The sequence below is a fragment of the Pipistrellus hanaki genome (assembly GCF_964339955.1).
Source record: "Pipistrellus hanaki genome assembly, chromosome: 16".
Taxonomy (NCBI): Eukaryota; Metazoa; Chordata; class Mammalia; order Chiroptera; family Vespertilionidae; genus Pipistrellus; species Pipistrellus hanaki.
In genome coordinates, this window is record NC_140518.1 from 660,430 (window position 1) to 683,428 (window position 22,999).

At 67.3% G+C, this 22,999-nt stretch overlaps 4 protein-coding genes across 10 annotated transcripts; 2 read left to right on the plus strand and 2 right to left on the minus strand.

The window, feature by feature from the left end:
* Positions 1 to 414: 414 nt before the first annotated feature.
* HGS (hepatocyte growth factor-regulated tyrosine kinase substrate) lies at positions 415 to 10,845 on the minus strand. 3 transcript variants are annotated; one of them, XM_084861934.1, is made up of 22 exons: positions 10,724 to 10,845; positions 8,932 to 9,016; positions 8,638 to 8,713; positions 8,312 to 8,404; positions 6,822 to 6,945; positions 6,435 to 6,487; positions 6,107 to 6,175; positions 5,850 to 5,974; positions 5,006 to 5,084; positions 4,737 to 4,835; positions 4,500 to 4,595; positions 3,988 to 4,026; positions 3,764 to 3,901; positions 3,629 to 3,688; positions 3,086 to 3,296; positions 2,777 to 2,949; positions 2,553 to 2,693; positions 2,298 to 2,475; positions 1,634 to 1,767; positions 1,484 to 1,552; positions 1,262 to 1,351; positions 415 to 935 (listed from the first exon to the last, which is right to left on the minus strand). In XM_084861934.1, exons 1-22 carry the CDS (start codon positions 10,758 to 10,760, stop codon positions 825 to 827), a joined length of 2,280 nt encoding a protein of 759 aa, XP_084718060.1. In that variant the 5' UTR covers positions 10,761 to 10,845; the 3' UTR covers positions 415 to 824. The 3 variants fall into 3 exon arrangements, with proteins under 3 accessions (XP_084718060.1, XP_084718059.1, XP_084718058.1); XM_084861933.1 differs by having other exon boundaries at positions 3,758 to 3,901; XM_084861932.1 differs by having other exon boundaries at positions 1,484 to 1,767; positions 3,758 to 3,901.
* On the plus strand, positions 10,759 to 13,825 carry ARL16 (ARF like GTPase 16; the record flags this gene model as incomplete). The annotated part of the gene is made up of 5 exons (XM_084862123.1): positions 10,759 to 11,118; positions 11,362 to 11,418; positions 11,922 to 12,035; positions 12,374 to 12,489; positions 12,612 to 13,825. 5 exons carry the CDS (start codon positions 10,759 to 10,761, stop codon positions 12,781 to 12,783), a joined length of 819 nt encoding a protein of 272 aa, XP_084718249.1. The 3' UTR covers positions 12,784 to 13,825.
* Positions 13,782 to 17,155, minus strand: CCDC137 (coiled-coil domain containing 137). Of its 3 annotated transcripts, none has more exons than XR_014792979.1 (7): positions 16,946 to 17,155; positions 16,476 to 16,609; positions 16,054 to 16,273; positions 15,266 to 15,348; positions 15,072 to 15,151; positions 14,216 to 14,951; positions 13,782 to 14,128 (listed from the first exon to the last, which is right to left on the minus strand). XR_014792979.1 is itself a non-coding variant. In XM_084862072.1 (6 exons), exons 1-6 carry the CDS (start codon positions 17,071 to 17,073, stop codon positions 14,742 to 14,744), a joined length of 855 nt encoding a protein of 284 aa, XP_084718198.1. In that variant the 5' UTR covers positions 17,074 to 17,155; the 3' UTR covers positions 13,782 to 14,741. The 3 variants fall into 3 exon arrangements, 1 of the variants encoding a protein (XP_084718198.1); XR_014792980.1 differs by having other exon boundaries at positions 13,782 to 14,139; positions 14,183 to 14,951; XM_084862072.1 differs by having other exon boundaries at positions 13,782 to 14,951.
* Positions 17,156 to 17,222: 67 nt separating this feature from the next.
* Positions 17,223 to 22,524, plus strand: LOC311610624 (retinal rod rhodopsin-sensitive cGMP 3',5'-cyclic phosphodiesterase subunit gamma). Of its 3 annotated transcripts, none has more exons than XM_084862106.1 (4): positions 18,214 to 18,699; positions 21,072 to 21,277; positions 21,921 to 21,961; positions 22,228 to 22,524. In XM_084862106.1, the coding sequence occupies exons 2-4, from the start codon at positions 21,132 to 21,134 to the stop codon at positions 22,302 to 22,304; spliced, it is 264 nt and encodes an 87-aa protein (XP_084718232.1). In that variant the 5' UTR covers positions 18,214 to 18,699; positions 21,072 to 21,131; the 3' UTR covers positions 22,305 to 22,524. The 3 variants fall into 3 exon arrangements, with proteins under 3 accessions (XP_084718231.1, XP_084718232.1, XP_084718233.1); XM_084862107.1 differs by lacking the exon at positions 18,214 to 18,699 and adding an exon at positions 19,874 to 20,033; XM_084862105.1 differs by lacking the exons at positions 21,921 to 21,961; positions 22,228 to 22,524 and adding an exon at positions 17,223 to 17,345.
* Positions 22,525 to 22,999: the final 475 nt, after the last annotated feature.

Consider the following 22,999-nt stretch of genomic DNA (forward strand, 5'->3'; position numbering starts at 1 on the left):
AGCGCCTGCCCGAGGGCCTTGGCGTTGCTCTGTAGATGCAGCCGGAGGAAGGGGGTTCCTGCTCGTGCTCAGAGCCAGCGCAGAGCGGATTGGTCACGGAGCAGGTGCTGCCCCTCCGCCCCGCACCTCCTGGTCCCGGCCCCGCCTTGGGCCTGCGCCCCGGAGCCTCTGTGCCTGTTAGCTAGTCCGGCCCCGCAGAAAGGAGCCAGGGCCGCAGTTACTAGGCGGCTTGGGTGTTCCAGAGGCTGAACTCTGGATGCAAGCTGCGGACTCCGACATTGGACATTTCCCTCCAACTACAGCTCCTGGCGTTCAGTGGGCCCGGAGCCGCGGGCCCTGTGAGGGCGGGGACAGGCTGGCCTGCGGGGACGCCCACGCTCCTGCCCAGCACCTTTCCCCCGAGCAGACACGTGGTTCTTGTTGGAGAGACTTTATTATGGCCGATCCATTCCGTCTACTGGGGCACTGGGTGACATGACAGCTCAGAAGCAGAGAAGCTGGAGACTAGCCCCCCTTCCTGCGGGGGCCAGGAGCTCCTGCTGACAGCTGTGGGGGGGGGGGGTCCTAGAGAGCTGCGGGGGCAGAGGGACCTGACACCCAGGCTGGGGCTCCCCCGCCCCCAGGCCCGGCCATGGGGAAGCAGGTCGGAGGCCAACTCAGGGACAGGAGGGTGGAGCCGGGGGTGAGCACAGGTGAGGACAGAAAGGCGAGCTGGGGGCGGGCACTACATGGAGGAGGGGAGAGCCAGGAGGCACAGGGTGCTAGTCAGACGGAGGCGGCGGTCTCGGGTGTAGTGTTCCTCTGGGCAGCGCGGGCCGGGCGGGTCAGTCGAAGGAGATGAGCTGGGCTTCGCTGCCCTGCACCTGCAGCCCCTGCGCGGGCGGCTGCTGGGCCACGGGCGGCGGCTGCTGGGGAGGGCCGCCAGCAGGTGCCATCTGGGGGACGAGAGGCCATGGGTGCTCCTCCCCAGGCCTAGCTCCCCTCCACTGGCCGCTCCAGAACACCCACCGGCCTTGTCCCTGGTCCCCCAGCCCAGGGTGCTCCCCCTCCTCCCCCGGCTTGTCATGGGCTCTGAGCTTCACGCCCAGCAGGGCCCACCCCTGGAACCCCCGCAGCTGAGCTGCGCGTCGCCGTGGTTCGCTCCCCCGGATGCTGCAGGCACCAGGGTCTGTGGGTCCAGCGGCATCCCCAGCTGGACCGCCTCTCCTCCCAGGACAGCCCCCTGCGGGGGCCGGGGCCCAGGGGCCTGGGAGGGGCTCACCTGCTGGTACATGGGCTGCTGCCCCGCGATGTAGGGCTGCGGCTGGGGCTGCAGCGAGGCGTCCTGGCTGGGGAGGGCGGCCATGAGGTTCTGTGGGGAAGGAAAGGAGCCTGTACCCAGACTGGCAGGGGACCCATGGGGGGTGGGGGACAGAAGGGCTGAGCCTGCCCGTGTGCCCCAGCCTCCCCCCGGGACCTGCCCTCTGGATGCCCGCGGTCTCACCTGCATGCCGTAGGGCTGGTAGCCCATGTAGGCCACGCTGGCGGGCTGCGGGGGCTGCGAGGGCACCGTCTGTGGAGGGAAGGCCTGTGAGGAGCTGGGAGGGGCTGGCTGGCGCCTCCCGGGCTCTGGGGAGGGAGTGGCCTCGCCTACCTGGTAGCCCTGGGTGGGGGTGGGCTGGTAGGAGGAGTAGGCAGGGCTGGCGGCGGGTCCCGCCGGGCCCTGGGGGGCCGTCTGCGCGCCAGTGACCGCTGCTGAGTACATGTAAGTGCTCACCACGCTGGGATCTGGAGGGAGAGGAGTGAGGGGGAGAGCCCAGCGTTGGGAGCATTTCTCCGAATTTTCCTTTTGGTTCATTTTGGCCGTCTCACCAACGGGAGTAGGACATACACAGAGGGGAGGGGACCCCAGCGAGGAGTGGTCAGGAATGCACCCCACTGTGTCCAGCGGAGGAAGGACACTGCGGGGCGGTACCTCCGCCCATACCCTTGAACCCGGAGCCGGGTCAGGACAGCAAACAGCTGCCACAGGCCCGGCATTGCTGAGCTCCGTTCTGGATCCTGGGACCCAAGTCAGTCACCACAGGGGACGGGGGGCGAGGGATGAGGGATGGCAGCCAGAGCCTCCAGACCGGAAGGTGTCAGAGTGAACGCACTTGAGTGTGCGTGTGTGTGCGTGTGCACGGAGAGCAGACGAGGTAGAACGTTAACATTTGGGGAATCTCTTTGCACCATTCATTCTCTTAGCTTTTCTGTCAAACAAGCAAAAATAAAACGAAACAAAAAGTAATGGTCTGGGGCTCATGTCGGCTGGTTACCTGCTCCGGCCCCGGGCACGCTGGGGTAGGGGCTGCCGGCGGCCGCGGCCGGCTGGCTCATGTACACGGTGTGCATGGGGGAGCCCTCCACCGAGCTTGCGGGGCTGTAGGTCCCTGGGTAGCTTGTGGGGCCCGAGGGCTGGTACAGCACGCCGCCCGCCGCGGGCACGGCCTGGAGCTGGGGACAGAGACACGGCTGTCGCGGGGCTCCGGGCGGCTGCGGGGCAGCAGGAGCGGGAGGGGCAGGGCGCCTGCCTGGGCGTAGGGAAGGGAGAAGGCGGGCATCTGGGCGCGCATCTGGATGGTCTGCTTCTGCTGCTCCAGGCGCAGCTGCCGCTCCTTCTCCTGCTCCTGCAGGCGCTGGATGGCCAGCTGCCTCTGCACCTCCAGGTACTCCTGCGGGCACAGAGCCGTCAGCGCCCGCCGTGCCGGTACCCGCAGCCCGGCGCCGGGCGGCCCCGCGCCGGGCGGCCCCGCACCTGCTTCTTCTGCCGCATGATCTCCAGCTTCTGGGCCAGCTGGATCTGGCGCTGGCGCTCCGCCTCCTCGGCCGCCCGGCGCAGCTTCTCCCGGTGCTCCTCCCGCAGGGCGCTCAGCGCCCCCCGCGCGTCCCGGATCTGCGCCAGCTTGTCCTGCAGCCCCTCGTAGTACACTGCAGGGCAGAGGGCGTGGCTGGGGACCCCTCCTTCAGCGGCCGGCCCCCCCCCCCTCCCCCCCCCCGTGCGCGGTGGGACCACCCCGAGCCCGGGGCCGCCCCGCGCCCGCCCGCCGCAGCCGGGAACACGCACGCCGGCGCTCGTCCAGCTGGTTGAGCAGCTCCAGCAGCTGGGGGTGCATGCTGTTGATGGACTGGAAGAGGGACAGCACGGCCGAGTCGTTGGTGATGCTGCGGCCGCGCACGTGGTTGCTCTTCATGCGGTTGACGAAGGTGCTGACGGCGTTCTGCAGGGCCTTCAGGAACTGCGCATGGCTCTCCTCCGACTCCCCGTTCTGGAACTGCTGTGGGACGGCACACGGGGGGTCCCCGCTCCCGAGTCAGGATCTGCCCCCGGGCAGCCCGCCCGCACCAGCCCCCGGCCCGGGGCGAGCACCTCAGGCTCCGTCAATGAGGGCAGAGCGGCGGCCCCGGGGCGCACACACGCCCCCCTCAGGTGACACCGACAGCCTCCCCTGCCAAGGCCTGGCATCTGCTCCCGCGGCAGCAAGGCCGGAGCCCAGGAACGGCAGCGGGCGGCGCTGGGCACAGGTCTGCTGGGCGGGCAGGGGGCCCAGCCGCCTCCGGTCACTGGGCACAGTGCCAAGGCTGCATCGAGGCCGAGGAGGGCGCTTACCTCGCTGAAGAGGCCCCCGGAGGAGGCGAGGGGCTGCGGGTCCGTCTCCGGGAGGGAGGTCTGGAAGACACCGCAGGGTGAGGGGCCGGCCGGGCCCCGGGGCCCGCCCAGGCCCGGAGCGAGGCTCACCTCCACCGCGGCCGCGGGGGCGGCGTGGGCCTCCACGGGCTGGGCGGCGGGCTCCGCCTGGGGCGCAGGGGCCGAGGGCGTTGGGCTCTTCCGGGCCTCCTCCTGCTTCTTCTCCCAGTAGTTCCGGTTGAGGTACCGGGCGAGCTGGGGGGCAACGGGAGGTCATGCAGGGGCCAGAGGTCACCCAGGGGCCAGGGCTCAGGAGGGGAGCCCGTGCACAGGACACTCACCTCGGGGTCCATGTCCTCAGCCAGCGGCGCCGACGAGTTCTGGGGGGGAGGGGCCGAGGTCACAGCACAGCACACGCCCACAGCCCGCACTCAGGGCCCGATGAGCCAAGGGGCTCCGTCAGGGCTGACAACATGCCAGGGCCCCTGCCCGCCCTCCCATCAACCATGCGCATGGCCCCGATGGGCAGGCGGCAGGGCTACTCTCAGCCCCACCCCTTCACCGAGGGGCGAGGCTGAGCCCAGAGTCGGCCCCGCTGGCCGGTGAGCTCGGCCTGCTCCCGCCGGGACAGACGGCGGCAGCACGGCCTCGGCGCCGCACAGCGGGCACTTCAGGCCCAGGCTGAGGGTGGAAGGCCGGGCCTCCCCCTCAGGGACCGGGCCGGGAGCTGAGAGCAGGGAGGGGAGCGGGTGCGGGGCAGGCCAGGGGGCAAGGCGCCGTCCTTCCTGGGCAGCCCTCCCGCCCTCCAGGGGGAGCAGTCCGGCCAGGGGGCACGGGCGCGCAGGGGACTCACCACGGGTGACGCGTACAGGCTGCTGGCGGGGGGTGCGGACGAGGTCACGGGCGTGGGCTCCGCCTTGGGGTACGCTGTGTACCCCGACTTCTGTCTCTGCGGGAGAACCAGGAAGAGGGTCCCGCAGGGAGCGCGGGCATAGTGGGCCCAGCCTCCACACTCAGCCCTCCCCCAACATCTAGGGGTGCTCCCCAGCACCCCAGCTCGGAGCAGCCTGGGTTCCCCCTCCCCACTCACCATCCTCTCCTTCTCCTCTGCCTCCGACTGGGACAGCGCCAGGGCCAGCTGCAGCTCCTCCTCCTCCTGCAGGGCCGTCTCGTCCCGCTTGGGGGGCAGCTGGGGGCAGACGGGCTGGTGAGCGGGCAGGGGAGGGGGTGGGGGAGAGGGGCCGGGAAAGGGGGCCGGGGAAGGGGGTCGGGGGGAGGGAGTGGGGGAGGGGCCGGGGAAGGGGGCCGGGGGGAGGGGGTGGGGGAGAGGGGCCGGGGAGGGGGCCGGAGCGGGCGTACCTGGGACTGCTGCGACAGGGGGCTGGTCAGGTACTCCGGGGGCAGCTCCGTCGTGGGGGGGGCCTTGCCATCCGCTTTCCTAGACGACAGGATGCTGTGGGGGACCCAGCACCCCACCTGGCCCCCAAGCACCCCCAGCGTCACCACAGCAATCACGTGGCCACAGCCGCACCCCAGAGAAAACAGCCTCAGATGTGCAGGCGCTTCCGGGGGGACCCTGGTGAGTCTCCGGCCCGAGGAGAGCCTGTGTCCAGGAAGTGAGGCTCGGACACCGCCCGGGCCAGACAGACGGACAGCAGGGCCTCTGCACCCACACACTGTGGACACGGCCTCCGCCTGGTCCCACCAGGAGCACAGGCCCCGACCCGACCACGAGGGACCTCAAGTCCAACCTGAGGCCACGCGACAAGGGCCTGGGCACGTCGGGAAAGAGCGGGGACCCCAGGGATGAGACGGACGAACAGGCCCTGACCTCACTGGGGCGCGCGGGGCCAACATGGTGCGGAGGACATGCCAGCGCCACGTGTGGGCTCCGCAGAGCACTCCTTTTCTGGGCACGCACACGAAGGCCCAGGACCAAACACGTGTGTGAACACACGTGCAGGGGGAGCCCCCGTCAAGGTCAACACCAGGGACCAGGCAGAGGGCACCCCTCACCTCGTCACACCGTGTTCTCCCTGGAAGTTTTGCTTCCAAACTAGGCAGTTAAGAGGCAGCCGCAGGCCCTGGTGCCGCCTGGCCCCGCCGGGTCTGGGCGCGGAGGCGGGAAGGGGCAGGGCCGCCTCTGCCGGCCTCGCGCGGGACAGAGGCGGCCGAGGAGCGGGGAGCGCCGGCCGGGACTCACTTGTTGAGCTGCTCGTAGCAGGGCTCGCACACGCGCACCTCCTTCTCGATGCCGAACTTGGGGATGGTGGAGTACCGGGAGGAGCACTTGCCGCAGAAGATCTGGCCGCAGGCCCGGCAGTGGTGCTGTGACACAGGGCGAGGCGGCTGAGGACGGCCACTGACCCGCCGGCCACTCCACCAGCAGCACCGCCGGGAGCTGCCAGGCTGGCCTCCGGGGGGTGGGGGGGCCAGGGCGGGGGAAGCGCACTCACTCACCTTGCGGGTCACCACCCCAAACTGCACCCTGCAGCGGTGGCACTCCTCGGCGTCCACCCAGTCGGGGGCCTGTGGGCGGCAGAGTCAGGACGGCCAGCCCTCCGTCTGCTCCCGCCCGCAGAGGCCGACACCAGGCCCAGGGCCTCGGGGACAGCCACAGCCGCTCACTCCATGGGCAACGCGGGGCGCCTCACTTCCACCGCAGACCGCAGCTCCCGGCGCCCAGGCTCCAGCAGGCCTGTCTCCCCCCTCCTCCCCCTCCTCCCCCCTCTTCCCCCCCTCCCCCGCCCCAGAGCAGCCCACCCCTCGCCCGGCACCAGAGACTCACCCTCTCCGCAGCGAACATGGCATCGCTCTCCTTGAACTCCGGGAAGACGTGTCCTGGAGGAGGAAGGCTGCGGTCACCACCGGCCGCCGGTGCGCGAGGCCCCAGGCTCACCTGTGCCCCAGCCTGCCCTGCCCCTCAGGACCCGACCGAGGCTCAGCACCGTCTCCACGGCCTCCGGGGGCACCACCGGGCCGCCCCCCGTTTCCGTGCCCGTGTGAGCTGTGGGCCCCGCCCCGGCCCCAATGGGGTGAAGGCTGGAAAGGCGGGGCTCGCGTGCCCGGCGCTGGGCTGACCCACGCACCACCCTGGGGACAGCCGCTCGTGTGCCGCTGCTGGTCCTGGCGGTGCTGTCCCTCAGCCCAGAATGAGCCCTCAGGCCCCACTCACCCTCCACCTTCATGATCTGGTAGGTGTCCTGGACCACCTTGTACTTGGGCTCGTTGCGGAAGGCGTGCGCCCAGGCCTGGATCAGGTACAGGATCTTGTTCCGCACGTTGACTTCCACCTGCCTCTGCAGAGGAGGGAGGCGTGAGGAGGGACGCACACGCGGGCGCACGCACACGCACACGCGGGCGCAAGGGGTGTCAGCGTGGCCAAGGGGCGGGAGGACCCGCCGCTCGGGCAGGGGCGGGCAGGTCCCCGGTGAAGCGCAGGAGCCACCCCCGCCTCAGGGCAGCTGCCCTCCATGGAGAACCCCCGAGGAGAAGCCCTGCATCTGTCTGCCCACAGGGCCCCACAGTAACCCCAGGTCCCGTAACAAGACCGGCCCGGGACCCCCTCAGCCTGTAACCTGCCTGACGCCGGGCCCGCCTTGTCACAGCCAGGCCCACAGAGCACCCTCTCCCCCAGCCTGGAGCACCCACTACACTTCTGGCACCTCGGGCGCCACCCACCCAGGCCGCCCAGGACGGTGCGGGCAGAGCAGGCGGCCTCAGCGGGGCAGCCACGCTCGGCGCTGGCTTCTGGGCCTTTCCGGTGTCTGTGAGCGCTCGGTGGAGGCCCTCTTTTTTTTTTTTTTTTTTTTTTTTTTAGTATTTTTTATTGATTTTTTACAGAGAGGAAGGGAGAGAGATAGAGAGCTAGAAACATCGATGATGAGAGAAACATCAAACAGCTGCCTCCTGCACACCCCCTACTGGGGATGTGCCCGCAACCAATGTACATGCCCCTGACCTGAACCTGGGACCCTTCAGTCCGCAGACGGACGCTCTATCCACTGAGCCAAACAACTGCTGCGGTGGAGGCCCTCTTATCTCCATGGGGCCTGACGGCTTTAGGCATGATCTGTCGGACTCCCCCCTCTTCCCATGGGCTCTCGGCCCACAGGCCCAAGGCACCAGCAGGCCCAGGACACCGTCGGGGCCTGGGGCTGTGCCCCTCGGAGCACCCAGGCAGCCTCACTCCGAGGGGTGCCCTTGCACCCAAAGAATGTCTGCCCCACCCAGCTCTGCGTCACAGCCTCGGGGTCACTGCCCACGTCACAATCCCTGCAGGGGCAGCGCAGGCCGGGGGCTGCGGGCCGGCCCGGACCCCGTTTCCGGCTTAGAGGGACTTACCCTCCTCTGCCAAAGGAGGCACCGCCCCCCCACCTCCAAAACACAGTAGCCCACGCGCACCCCGCTCAGAGCGCCGGGCGCCCAGCTGCCCTCGGGCTCCCCAGCAGCCCGTGTGTCAGTGTCAGGTGGGGCAGGCGAGGCCCCCTGCGCCCAGACACCACCGCTGAGACTGGTCTGGCGCAGGGACCGCCCACAGGCACCGTGGCCTCTGCCACACCGGAAGCTGCTCCTGCCAAGGTGCCAGCAGCACCCGGACAGCAAAGGCCTGGCGGCGGGCGACCCCTCCTGCCCCCCGGGCCCCGGCTGCCGAGAAGCGCTCACCTTCAGCAGCTCCTTCAGCTCCTCCATGGTCTGCTTGTTGGCCACCTCGTCGTGGACGGTCTGGCCACAGTTCTTCACCACGGACTCCATGACCTGCAGACCGAGGAGGGGAGGGACAGCTGCTGGTCAGCGCAGAGACCCCTCCTGGATGGCCCACCTCCCGCAGAAGGCCGCTCTCCACAGGGCTGCTCACACCCGCCTCCCGCCGATGCCCGCACTGTGCTGGCGCTGCCCCAGGCGGTGGGAAGGCCACAGGCCACAGGCCACTCTGCCACCCTGACAGCTCGGGACGGGCCCTGAGGGGGGGGGTGCGGGCGTCCAGTCACCTCTAGGGCGTACAGGGCCACGTGCGGGTTCTTGTCACTGACTTTCTTCTTGATGGAACTCACAGCATATTTTGCCCTGAAAAGAAAGGATGTACGTAGAAGTGCAAAGAGACAGGAGAAAGAAAACCGTCTCAGCAACTAAGACGAGAAGCCCAGCTGCCGGCTGGCCCCCGAGGTCCCCAGCTGGACGGAGAGTCCTCTGGCTGCGCCCAGATCCAAACCCCCAGCGCCAGACCCCGCGGCTCCGCCAAGGCCGCGCCCGCGGGCAGTGGGCACGGGCGTCCCCTCACTCACTGCGTGTCCCCCTGGCGGATCAGGTCGCAGATCTGCAGGATGGACTCCCAGTCGGTCTCCAGCAGCAGCTGGCTGGTCGCTTTGTCTAAGGCAGAAGCGTACCGTTATGGGGCTCCTCCTGCCGGGGTGCCAGGGGACCCCCAGCTCAGCACCGGGGAGGAGCTGCTCCATCCCGTTCTAAACACTCGCCGCCACGGAAACCCCAGCTGTGGCCGTGGGAGTGCCGGCCTGACCCAACGAGGCAAACGGCCCGGAAAAGAACAGCGGGCCCGGCCAGCCTGGCTCAGTGGTTCAACGCTGACCTATGAACGAGGCCCGTGGTCGGCAAACTCTTCGGTCCACAGAGCCAAATACCAACAGGATAACGATTGAAGTTTCTTTGGAGAGCCACATTTTTAAAATTTAAACTTCTTCTGACACCACTTCTTCAAAATAGACTCGCCCAGGCCGTGGTATTTTGTGGAAGAGCCACACTCAAGGGGCCAAAGAGCCGCATGTGGCTCGTGAGCAGCCGTTTGCCGACCACAAACTAGGAGGTCAGGGCTCAATCCCACAACCTGGGCAGCAGGGAAATGATTTTTCTCTCATTGATGTTTCTCTCTCCCCCTTTTCCTTCCTCTCTGAGAACAATAAAAATGTTAAAAACAACAACAACATAAGAACAGAGAAACCCTGCAGTGTGCTGGGTAACAGCCTCTTCCCAACACTCTCCATGAAGCAGCTTCTAGCACAGCCTCACGAGTGAGGTCCTACCTTCACACACATACACACACACCCGCAGACAAACCGCCGCAGAGAGGGAGCTCACTGCGGGGTCACACAGCTTGCTGGGGACACAGCCAGGACTCCTGAGCGTCCCTGAGCCCTGGGTGTTTGGAAGTTTGACCTCTGGGAGGGATTTGCACTGGGGCCAGGCTTCGGAGAGGCCCCTGGACGCCTGTCCTCTGCTTCAAGGGACTGACCTGACCTCCGAGGATTCTCCAATGAATCCCTCCCTCTCCCCATCACGTGCGAGGCTCCAGCCCTGCCGGCACCCTCTTCCCTGGAGGCTGCAAATAACCTGGCAAGGCCTGGCCACCTCCACCCGGGTCCGCTGGTAACTTCTGGATTATCCTCGCAAGGCTGAGCCGCCCCAGGTGGCTGGGTCCCTCGCCTGCACCTCCCAAGACCAAGAACGATGCCTGGCCTGGGGGTGGGCGACCCAGGGCACCTGTCCCCAGCCCGCACAGGCCGTTTCATGGCGGGGTGTGTGTGTGTGTGTGTGATTGCCCAGGAGAATTCCTTTTCCTTCCTAAAACGTGTGACCTCCAGGAGGCTCGGAAAGGATGGGCCATAGCCCCCGACGGACGGGGAAACGCCTTCCCCAGCCACCAAGCCAGTGGGGGCCGGGGGCCGGCCTGGTCCGCAGGGAAGCAGGCCTAGGGGAGCCTGGCAGTCCCAGAAAGGGGTCCTCTTTTGGGGTGCCAATGTTTGGGTCAAGAGCCCTAACCGCACGGACCCTGGGCTCTTTGCGGGAGGACGTCCGCTGAGGTTTGCTATTCGGTCGAGTCACCCATCTTGATGACTCAGAGTCTCGAGCTCGCTCGGTCCGGCGCCCGCGGTCCGCGCCGGGAGACCCGCCGGCTCCGGGCCCGGCTCCTCCGCGGACCCTCACCGCCCGGCCAGCGCCCGCGCCTGGCACTGCCAACCCCCGCTCGCGGCGCGCCCACCCAGGCCCGGGCCGCGCGGCGGCCGCTCCGCTCGGATCCGCTCGGGGCCGCGGGCCGGCGGGGAGGGGCAGGGGCCGCGTTACCTAGGAGACGCTCGAAGGTGCCGCTGCCGCGCCCCATGGCGACCCGGACCCGACCCGACGCCGAGGCCTCCTTTGCCGCGAGCCAGCGCGTCCCCGACTTCCGCTTCCGCCTTCCCCTCGCGGGCGCGCGCACGCACACGTCGCCCTCCTCCGTCCGCGAGGGGGCGGCCTTTCCCCTCGCTCCAGACTCTGCGCGCCGATTGGCCGCGGCTGCGGGAAGACCAATGAGCAGCCCAGGAGGCGAGGCTCGTCCAATGGCAGCGGGGCCGGGGGCGGGCCTTGCGTCCCCGCGGGGCGGAGCTACGGGGGCCGAGCCGGCGCGAGTGGTGGGGATGTGTCTGCTGCTCGGGGCCGCCGGCGTGGGCAAGTCGCTGCTGGTGAAGAGGCTGCAGACTATCCTTCCGGCCGGGCGAGGGCCCCGGGGCGGCGGGGGCGCCTGGGGGTGGGCGCGGTTTGGGGGGCACCCGGGGTGGGCGACGCGGGACTCTCCGGAGGCGGTCGGGGTCGGGTCTAGGTCGGGGTCAGGGTCGCCCTGGGGGCTGGAGAGGGAGCCCGGGGGTCGGGGGCGGCCTGGGCGGAGTCCGCCTCCTCTGCCCGCTGCCCCGCTGCCCGCTGTGGTCCTTGACCGCCTCGCACAGCTGAGCTCTCAGGATGGGAAGGGCGACCTGGGCGATCCTCCTTCGACGCGACCCACGGTAGGCAGCGCGCTCCCGCACGTTTAAGTATATATATTTTGTTGACTTTTTACAAATAGGAAGGGAGAGGGACAGAGAGTCAGAAACATCGATCAGCTGCCTCTTGCACACCCCCTCCTGAGGATGTGCCTGCAACCAAGGTACATGCCCTTGACCGGAATCGAACCCGGGATCCTTCAGTCTGCAGTCCGATGCTCTGTTCACTGAGCCACACCGGTTAAGGGCATTCTTGTGTTTTGCCAAGTGCTTTGGCTTCTTACAGGGAGGGGACCTGGAATCCAGCCGGTCGATGAGCTCAGTACACGCCGGGGGAAGCAAGACCCCCGGTGGACGCTGACTCTGGCCACAGGCAGCGGGAGGGGGCGGGCCCAGACGGGAATCCCCCCTTCCCTACGGTTCTGCTTTTGAATTTGGGTCACGGTGTAAAGGGCCCCGCACGGTGCTCTGCGGGGTCCCCGTGGGAAGGAGCCGTGCTGGTCTCTGCACCCTGCTTCTCCCCGCAGGTGGGCACCAACCTCACGGACATCGTGGCCCACAGGAAGATCACCATCCGGGAGCTGGGCGGGTGCATGGGCCCCATCTGGTCCAGTTACTATGGAGACTGCCGTGCCCTCCTGGTGGGTCCCAGGCCGGGAACTCCTTTAGGGGAAGTTTGCCCCCGAATGGGTATTGTCTGGTCCCGGACCTGCCTGTGTGTGGGATGGAGTTTGGGTTCCTGAGCGACTGTGCTGTTTCCCTCTGGGAACTCGGTCTGCCCTGGCGGTCCCCCTGGCAGCTCTCGGAAAGGCCCAGAAGGCCTGCTGAGGGGTGTGCCTGCTCTGCACAGCCCTTGGCTGCAAAGTCATCTTGCTTGGCTTGTCTCGGCCAGGGCTGTGGTGCCGGGTGTGTGTGTGTGTGTGTGTTTGGCAGGGGCTGCCTCCATCAGAGCGGCCCTGAAGTTTGTCCTTCTCCCCAGTTCATGGTGGATGCCTCCAACCCCACCCAGCTCTCCGCGTCCTGCACGCAGCTCCTGGGCCTCCTCTCCGCAGAGCCGCTGGCGGACGCACAGGTCCTGATCCTCTTCAATAAAACGTACGGGTCCGTGGGCCTCGGGAGCACAGAGGCCCGGGGAAGGGTGGCCTCTAAGGGAGGGGTGCAGTGGGCGTCGGGTGGGCTTGCGGGGCCACTTTAACAAAGCACCCCTTTCGCTCCAGTGACCTGTCCTGTTACATGACCGTGGAGGAGATGAAGTCGTTAATCAGGCTCCCAGACATCATTGCGTGTGCCACGCAGACCATCACCGTGGCAGACGTCAGTGCCCGGACGGGCACGGGCTTGGCCACGGTGCTGCAATGGCTCCAGGACACGCACGGAGCCGGCCGGTGACACCGTGGGGGGCGTGGCTGGACCGCCCTATGGGGAGGAGGCAGCGGGCGGCCCTGCTCGGGCCCCGGAGGTCTGTGCTTAGGAAGAGGAGGACCCGGCGTGAACCTTGAAGGGGGCTGTGTGCTGGGTGCAGTGGTCGGTAAGCCGAGGCACCCAGGTGCAAGCCCTGACGGCTGATGGAACGAAGACGGTCCCGGGCTGGGGAGCGGCGCCGGCTGGCCCTGAGCACCCGGGCAGCAGGCAGGCAGGGCAGGCGGGAGGGCCTGGTGGAGCTCGGTGCCGCTGAGCTCATGACGACATCGGTGAAGCCCGTTCACATTGGCACGTCCCGAGGCTACGCTTGAACGTATCTCTTTGGACCACTATTCCACCTCCTGTGATAGGTAAGGAGCCGTCCGCAGAGTGTGTGACCCCTCAGGCACGCGGTGCTTCCAGCTCTTTGCTGTGCACGGCCCGTGGCACTGCTGGGCGCCACCGAGCAGCCCTGGACACGGGCCGTCTCCACTCCGTGGGGTCCCCGTTGATTTCACAGACAGTGTGAGACCCGGAGGGCGTTCAGACACCCCCCAGTTTCAGAGCACTCCGGCAAAGCCCGAGTAAAGGCGAGAAAGGTTAGAACTCTGGGCTCTACGTCATCCCTCCTTCAGCCAAGAGTGCGCCTCCCACCGGCCGGGCAGCACGTGAGCTCCGGGCACAGCAGGCGGGCAGCCCCTTTTCTCTGGGAACCTGAGTTAGGTAAACTATGTTCTCCGTTCAAAAATGAATTAAAACAGCAACTTAAAGCCTGAAAACACAAAAGATCTCAACTGTACATCCAATCGGTACCACAGCCAGAGAGAAGAACCTGAGGTGACAGCCCAACACCACTGCCGAGAAAGCCGAAATCTTAACCCTCGTCCTGTACGTTTATGTTAATACTGTTCGAATTAGAGCCATTTTATGTTTGTTGGAGGATAAAGCATATTTGTGAAACATTCTCAGTGTAAGACACAAAGATAGAAAGTGTAAAATATTAAAATTTAATAGCTAATCTCAATACAAATTGAGAACTGTAGTTACATAAACATGTTTTAGAAATTATGCTCCTAAGGCCTGTCTGCAAAAAACGGTCTAGAAACAATGACATCTCAGCATCAGTGAGCATTCCTAGAACCCAGATGGTCTCCGCCACAGCCCCGTGGGGGACCTGGTCCCGGACAGAAGTGACTCCGTGTGGCAGGCAGGGAGGGGGCACCTGCACAGAGGGCTGGGAACCCCGACGGCTCAGTGTCAAGCACCAGGTCTTGTTTGGAGGACTGACAACTGCCAGGCAGCCCTCCAAGGACCGCCCCGTGAGAAATGCTTCCTGTGCCACAGCTCTCCCCAAGGACCGCCCCGTGAGAAATGCTTCCTGTGCCACAGCTCTCCCCAAGGACCGCCCCGTGAGAAATGCTTCCTGTGCCCGCCCCTCACTGGTGCGGTCATCGCTCTCCACACCAGGACTAAGGCGTGCACCGACTCCAGCTGCCTCTGTGGGGACTTAACTGGCACTGGGAGCCGGTGTTGTAGGTGCCGACCACCCCGTGGGTCCTGCCCCCACCCTCCCCGCACTGCTGGCCCGCCTCCAGCCCAGTCATGCTGCTCCCGTGAATCTGGAGCCTGTGAGGGATTCGGTTCACCCGAGTCACAGCTTCTACAGAGGGATGGGATCGGGATGGGCCTGTGTGTGAGAACAGCTGAGGGCGATGCTGGGCTCGGGACAGGTGTGAGGGGCTGACAGCCAGGCGCTGGCCCTGCCCTGGGGGCTGGGCACAGGTGATGTCCTGGCCCGGGCCTGGCGGATGGTCTTGCTTGAGAGACTGGAGCCTTTTCCTGAACTTGAGCCGTTGCTCCAGGCTGTGTCGGGGGTGTGCCAGGGAAAGGGCTCAGATCTGGGGACCCCTGCCCTTCGCCCCACCCGGTGCAGGAACCCTCGTCTCTCAAAGGCGGGTCTCTGGCTTCTTCCTGGGCGGGAGGTGGGCTGACGGGGGCCCCTGCGCCTGCCGCTGCGCCTTCACCGCCCGGTAGGCCTGCACTGCCCGCGCTCTCTCCTCCGCCACGATGCGCTGCCGGGCCATGGAGGCAGGCGGGGGCCGGGCCACACCGCCGGGGCCCAGAAGCCTCGCCAGCATCAGCGACTTCTTGCCAGGCTGAGGGCCAGACAGAAGGGGGCCCGGGGTCAGCAGGGGGGAGGTGACAAAGCCTGGCCCCACAGCTGCTAGGCCCCGTGAGAACCGCCCTCCCGGGGCGCAGGGCAGCCCGCCCCTCACCTGGCCCGCGCTCCCGCTCTTCCTGGGCTGGGCGGTCAGCTCGGGGGGCTGCAGGGCGACCTCACCAAACTTCACCGTGTCTGGAGGGCAGAGGAGCACGCCTGAGCCGCTGGGTGCCCACCACCGACCCGGGGCACATCCGGGCCGCCGGCCCCACCCCCACCCGGGCCGACAGTCCCCGCAGGGCGACCCACCTCGGAGCAGCTCCCGCTCCAGCCTCTCCGCGGCCTTTTCCTCCCTCTTCCTCCGGACTCGGTCCCGCCGCCGCTTCTGGAACCTGAGGAGGAGCCAGCTCTGTGGTCCCGGCTCTCATTCCCCCGGGCTCCGAGGCCCGAGGGTCACCCTGCCCTCAGGGGCGCCCGGCGGCTGCCTCCAGCCCCCACCCCTCACCACCCCACAGCTCTCCACCAGAGCGTCTGAACCCCGCCAGCCAACCGCTGTAAGAGGGGGACACCTGCGGCCCCTCTTCACAAGGAGGCTGACGGGGTCACTGCTCAGGGCTCGCACGCCCCTCTGGAAGGAAAGGTGACGCTGGGAACACCCCCAGTCCTGGTCCAGGGAGAGACGGGCACCCGCTCACCAGAGGGGGAACCCAGGGCTGCCTGTCAGCCTCACCCAGACCCCCACCCACAGTCCTGACTCCCACAGGGTGGGCATGGTCCCTGGCAGTCAGCTAGCCTCCTGGGGGGAGGGGAGGACACTGAGCCTCATCCTTTCTCCACCTCCCGACAGCTACCAGCCTGGCTGGACCACTGGCCCCAACCTGCGCTGGCTCTTGGCCCCGTGACGACTTTCCACAGAAACAGAGAGAGAGCTAGGCCCCCAGAGTTCCTGGGTCAGAGCCTCCCTGACCCCCTCCCTCCCCCCTCCCACCAGGTGACCAGGGTTTTCAACCTCTTTCCTGAATCACGGGGTGGGGTGGGGTTGCCCCTGGCAAGAGAAGACCATCATGGGACCCCAAGCCCCGCCAGCCCCCACTCACGCTTTCTTCCCCTCCGACTTCTTCTTGGGAGCCACCTCCGCCTCGGGCTGCTGGTCGGCCTGGTTTTTGCTGAGGAACAGCACGTGCTGGGCCTCCTGCTCCATGCGCTGGATGTAGGCCCCGTCAGACTCCCACTTCCTCCGCTTGAACTTGGGGACCGGGATGTCTGGCCCCACTCCCCTGGCCTCCTTCTCCAGCGTCCTTCTGAAGGCCGCCTGGGCTGCGGGTAAACACATGAGGACGAGGGGCCGGGAGGGGTGGCGGCCCCGGGCTCCCCTGGAGCCTCTTCCGAAACCAGAGGCGGCTGTGTCCCTGCAGACCCGGCCCTGGGTCAGTCCTCGCCCCGCCCCCTAGGAGCACCGGCACACCCTTGGGTATTTGGACACTTCGCTCTACTGCCACCCACACGGCACGCACGTTACCCTCTTTCTTCCTCTTCTTGTTACTGACGGCGTTTTTCATCTCCTGGCGGCTCCTCATGATCTCCCGGAGGCGGAAAGGGATTTCCTGTTCATCCTGGTTCTTGGGCTTGCAATTCACTTTCTTCTTTTCTTGGCTGAGAAGGAGAACACGGGGGTGAGCTGTGTCCTACCTCCAGCAGAGCAGGGTCGGAGAAAACCAAGTTTTGCAGGCCGCCCTAGCTGCGGTGGGGCATGCGGGTCGAGGCAGCATCCTCTCCCGGAGGCTGTCCCTCACCCGGGTGCTCGCTGAACGCTCCGAGCGCCCCAGGGGCCGCCGCTCCCTGACCTCCCCCAGGATGGCCAAGACGCCCCCTGGAGGCGGCAAGTGTCCCTCCTTCGCGCTCCAAGCGCGGCACGGACAGGGCAGAACGCGAGGGGCCCGGCAAAGGGAGAGGCCGGGCGGGGCAGAGGCGTCAGGGGGTGAGACCCACCTGCGCAGCCTGGGCCTCGGCGCCGGCTGCTTCCCCAGCAGCTGCTGCCGCCGCCCCTGCGGCCGCTCCGGGCCCGTAGGCCCCCCTGTCTGCGGGGGGCCCGCTGCTCCGAGCCTGGCTCCCGGCATTTGCACGCGCCGGGTCTCGGGGTGAAGCCACTTCCTCTCTCATGGGCGGTCCCGCCCCTACGACCGCCACTTCCGCTTTCTGCACCGAGCCCCACGCTCATTGGGGCGGTGCAACTCCCAACTGTATCACGATTGGCTAAGGTGGCCGCCGCTCACGCCCCGGAAGGGGCGGAGACTGGAGCCCGCTTGCGCAATGGGTCGGGCCGCGGGCGATGCTGCTGCGGAGCGTAGCCGCGGGCGGACGGGCGGCGGCCTCAGCCTCCGGGTGCTCGGTGAGTCCCTGGCGGGGACGGCGCGGTGGGGTTGGCCGGGGGGCTTGGGCGGCTTGCACCGGGAAAGTCCCGGCCTCCCCGTTTCCCGGGGGCCGCGGCTGCAGCCCGCGCCGCCGGCGGGCAGGGCAGCCTTGGTCGCCGCTTGTCCGTGCTGCCCCCGCTAGGCCCGCTCCCGGTCTGCGGGGAGGGCTGCTTTGCTTCTGGGCCGAGCCCCGGAGTTGGGCCGGCGGGTTCTGGCTCCTCCACCCGTCCGGCCATAACCAGCAGCGCCTGCTGCATGGCGCCCTTTGGGGAGGCCGCAGTGAACAGGGCGCCGGTGCTCCCCGGAGCTGGAGACATGAGTTGGGGCTGCGTGAGTCGGTTTTCCGCGCCCTGGAGACACCTGGAGCTGGGAAGGGGCCCCAGGGCTAGGCCGGGGGTGGAGGAGGAGGCAGAGAGGCTGCCCGCGGGCTATGCGGGGACCCGGGCCGCCTGGGCTTCTCCTGGACTGAAACAGGAGGAAGGGATGAAGCGGTCAGTGAGATGGGCAGAGGGGACGGGCCCTCTGTACGGGCTAGAGGGCGAGGTGGCGTGGCTGGGGGTGCCAAGCTTCCCGCCACCCTCCACCTGCTGGAATGCGTCCCCAGTGACAGGCCCTGGCACTGGCACTTGTCTTCAGTTGCATCATGTCATCCTCAGACCAACCATCACATCCGGTTACAGAGGGAAACCGAGTCTAGACTTGTCTAAGGTCCCATGGGAGTGAGGAAGGTGGGGGGCTGCGGAGCCTCTGCCATTGCCCCGAGGCTGAGATTCCCGTGGAGCTGGGGGCGGGCGGGGCCGGGCCTGACCAGCTTCCTGGAGACTCAGAGGCCTGTTTTGTTCTTAGGGGCCAGGCCGCCTCGCCAGCTGGGAGTGGTGCCTCGGGCTTCCTGGAGGCGGCGCTCTGCACAGATGCCGCGCCTGGATCCCGGTCTGGGAAGGCCGCAGAGAGCTGGGGAAGCACCATGGAGAGGAGGGCAGCTCGCCAGCAGGTGCAGACGGCACCCGGCACCCGAAGTCCTCCCCGCCTGGCGGGAGCACCTCTGAGGCCCCGTACCCGCCGCCACCTGAGCTGCAGCCCCCCACAAACTGCTGCATGAGCGGCTGCCCCAACTGCGTGTGGGTGGACTACGCGGACGCGCTGCTGCAGCACTACCAGGATGGCGGGGAGCGGGCGCTGGCCGCCCTGGAGGAGCACGTGACCGACGAGAACATCAAGGCCTTCCTGCGGATGGAGATCCAGCTGCGCATGCGGAGCCGAGGCTGAGCGCCCGGCCCGGGAGCCCCCTCGGCCGGGGCGCTGCGTGAGGCTGGGAATCGACTTCACCTGAAAGTAAATAAACTCTCTGCTGGGGAGACAGAGCCTCCGTGCTGTGGTCAGAGAGCAGGTGTCTCAGACGGTCACCGAGCCCCTGCACTGCACCAGCCGGGGGGTGAAATAGGCTCCTTTCCTTAAACATTCAAACGGCACTGACCCCAGGGCCCCCCTCCACATCCCAGCACCCCGGAGTCCTGCGGGAGGTCAGCTGTGGTCACTCCGCAGTGGGGCAGAGGGAGGCCTGTCTGTCCCAGGAAGTTGCCCTTGGCAAAGCCCTTGGCAGCCTGGGACGTTCCCCGTTTGTCCCTGAGGAGACTCCCATCTGCCGGCCAAGGAGCCGCTGCCCGTCAGCCTGCAGGGGCCTGAGCCCTGGGAGCCACCCGTCCTTCCAGCCCGCGTGGGTGCTGGCCAGGGGGCCTGGGAGGCCTCAGGCATTTACCCTAGAACCAGCGTCCCACTCCGGCCTCGTCCTTGGCTGCAGACCTGGCCACGGGACCATGGGCCCAAGTGGGACTTTATCTCAGGCCCTCGCTGCCCCTCCCTGTCTTTCCTCATCCTCGTCCGTGGAAATTCCCCACCTGGCCCCCCACCCCGGCAATCCCAGCTCCGATGCCAGTGGCCTGGGCTGGCGGGAGTGAAATAACCTGTGCCGGTTTATTTCCTCGTTTGAGGGAAAAGCTGAGGTGGTAACACGACTTCATGTTTGAGCTGACAAACCGGCCTCCCCTTTGATGTCAAGCTAAAAACAGGGAATGCTAGTTCCTGCTGGGACCGGCGGGACCTGTGAGGTGCGGGGTGCAGGCCCGCCCGGGACCGGTGGGACCTGTGAGGTGCTGTGGGCACCAGCAGGGAACTCCGGACGCACACCAAGGCCAGACAGGCCCCAGGGCCAGGGCCGCCTGGGCACAGCCCACAGGGACCCCAGTCTGACTGCTGTGTGGGCTGCCTGCAGGCCGCAGTGTGTCCGGGCATGCAGGGTTTTCTGGAAGTCGGTCAGAACCGGACTGAGGTGGGGAGGCCCAGACAGCAGAGTCTCGTCTCTGTCTCAGAAGAGCAGCTTCAGGGGAGCCCTGCCCGGCTCGCTGTGCCTGACCACGCTCACCTCCCCCCCCCCAAGTCCTGGCCAGTCCCGAGCTCCTGAGCTCACCCTCCCTCCCTCCCAGCCCTGACCGCACCCGAGCCCCTTCCCGTCCCCTGGAATCCTGGGTGGTGCCCGCCCAGCGGCCCCGTCAAGCCCATTAGTGTGGCGTCGGGGCCGTGCTAATCCGCTTACCTGGGCAGGATAAATGCTGGCCGACCCCTGGTGAGGGAGGCCGCAGTCACCGATGCCCTGAGGCTGCCCGGTGCCGGTGAGTAGTGACCGCCCCGCTGTCTTTCTGGCAGCCACTCACCAAGGGTGTTCGGGCGTCCACGCAGGGTGGGGAGCGGGCGGCGTTTCACCTCCAGCAGAGGCCTGGTCTGAGGACGCACAGCTGATCCTCTGCTCCCCGAGGCAGACAGTGCAGGCCGTCCCCAGGCCAGCAAGGCCCCGGGAGTCCCACGCCCAGTCACCCCTCGGCGCTCCCCAGCCAGAGCCTGGCTGGGGCTGGGGCGGCTCAGGCAGCGGTTTCCACGGGGACGGCACCTGCCGCTGGAGCTCCCTCGGGGCACAGCTGTCCACGCCAGGCCCGGGGCCCAGGACAGGAAAGGACCCGCCAGGCCTGCTGCCGTCCACCTTGGATCCTCCTGGGTGGTTCTGATCCCAGCACAGAGGCTGAATCTTAGGGAGGAAGGTCCAGGGCGGGGCCACCCCAATCCCAGGCACCCAGCACTCCACTGAGCCTTCCTAGCCAGTGGGACCACCTGTCCTTGCATTGCAGCCCACCAGACGGGGACAAAGCGGAGGGGCGCCTGGGCCTGTGATGTGGGCACAGCACTCCTGTCTGTCATGCTGACCCCAGAACCCTCGGCCCCGGTGCCCGGGGATTAGGCTCCTCCGCTGCCAATAGGCTTAGAGGAAGCCGAGCTGCCCTTGTTCATGGCCAAGGTCACGGCTTAGGGCATCTGGGGAGTGGCCATGGGGGAGGGGCGGGGAGGAGGTCACCTGGTCAGTGTTGTGGGGACAGCAGCAGACACTAGGCCCAGAGGGGACTCCAAGTGCAGTGAGTGAGCAGAGGGGAGACTCCTGTGAGACGCCCTTCCTGCCGGCGCCCCGCCCCCACCATGGGCCCCCCATCGGCACTGCTGGGTGGATGAGACTGTGTCCCAGCCTCGGAGGAGGGGCGCCCGGGGGGCCCCAGTGGAGGGGTCTGGCTGCCGGCTGGGCCATGCCGAGGCCCCGGGTCTCTCCGGGGTTCCCTGGGGGGGGGGGGCAGGAGGCTGACGATCCACACCTGGTCTGCCCCCAGCGCCCAGCCTGAGGGAGTCGAGAAGCCCAAGGTCGCCACAGGGGCTCTGCCAGCCTGGCCATGAACCTGGAGCCACCCAAGGCCGAGGTCCGCTCAGCCACCAGGGTGACGGGGGGCCCCGTCACGCCCAGGAAAGGGCCCCCCAAATTTAAGCAGCGGCAAACCAGGCAGTTCAAAAGCAAGCCCCCCAAGAAAGGTGTCCAAGGGTAAGCAGAGCTGGGGAGGGTGCCTCTTCAAGGGGATGGAGGGCCCAGCAGGGAGGCTCACTGTCCTCCAGACTCCATCACGGCCACCGGCATGGGGCCCTGCACGCACACGCACACGCACAGCCCACAGGTGCACACGCAAGGCACATCCTGCTCCACACTCGGGCACCTGCGCACATTCAGACACTCCACACTCACACCTGCTCACCCTCACACTCTGCACTCACACCTGCTCACTCTCACACACTGCACACACACCTGCTCACCCTCACACTCCGCACTCACACCTGCTCACACTCATACTCCGCACTCACACCTGCACACACATTCTGCACACACACCTGCTCACCCTCACACTCCGCACTCACACCTGCACACACTCACACTCTGCACACACACCTGCTCACCCTCACACTGCACACACACCTGCTCACCCTCACACTCTGCACTCACACTTGCTCACACACTCTGCACACACACCTGCTCACACTCACACTCTGCACACACACCTGCTCACACTCACACTCTGCGCACACACACCTGCACACACTCACACTCTGCACACACACCTGCATTCGAGGGCAGACACCCCCACCCCCTTCCATTCATCATAGCCGCCGTCCTGACGGCTGTGTGCTTGCAGGTTTGGGGACGACATCCCTGGAATGGAAGGCCTGGGGACAGGTATGACCATGTGGGTCCCCCCCGAGTTCTCCCCCCTCACCTGCCCTCAGCAGGCACGTCCCGGCCTCTGGCTTCCCCAGGCCAGGACTCCCTTAGGGACGCCCAGCCTGTCCTTCCTTTTCCCCAACATCACAGGTGAGGCCCCTGGAGGGGCTGGGGGAGGAGGAACCCTTGCTGCCCCTCCCTGTGCCTGCAGCACCCACCGTCGTCCCCGTTGGCGGTGTGGACGGCGGGCGCTGAGGGGACTGCGGGCCCCTTCTCCGCAGACATCACCGTCATCTGCCCGTGGGAGGCCTTCAACCACCTGGAGCTGCACGAGCTGGCTCAGTACGGCATCATCTAGCCGCTCCGTGTCCGGCCCGCGGCTCCCACCCCCACCGCAGCCAGGCGTCAGGACTGCGAGATCGCGGCTGAAGACCTTCAGAGGGCAGCGAGGGCAGCCCCCTGCCTGACCTCCGGAGCCGGGCCCACACCCCCTCCCTCAGCTGGAAGCCAGGGCTGGTGCTGACGTCAGCACTGTTTCAAAATAAACCATCCTCATCGCTGGCTCGTCTGGGGTGTTGGAGGGTGTAGGTCGCCTCCACAGGAGCGAATGGGTGAAGGCACAGGGCGGTGGGGCAGCAGCGGCCTGGCCAGGGCTGGTGGCGGCCCAGACGCCCCGTAGGAGGGAACTCCTCTCCCCGCGGAGGTGGTGGGCTGGCGCCTGGGACCCAGTGGTGCCGCCCCTGACTCCACCCCCGGGAGACGCAGGTGCCCACGGGGACATGTGCCAACGGATAGTGCACGTCCACGTGGCCAGACCACGACTCTGCGAACGGCCCGCTGGGGCCCACAGAAAAGACCACCCCAGGGGGGGGGGGTGAGCCATGCAGGGGTGGCCGCAGGCGGTCGGGAGCCTGGGGGCTGGAGCTGGGCCTGAGGGCGTGTCCGGGGATAAGAACTCCTCACACTGCCCATTTGAGATCGGAGCCGTTTACTGTGTGAGAATGGACCCTCCCCAAACAAGCCCTCCGGAGGAAGAGGCTGGGGTCGGGGTGC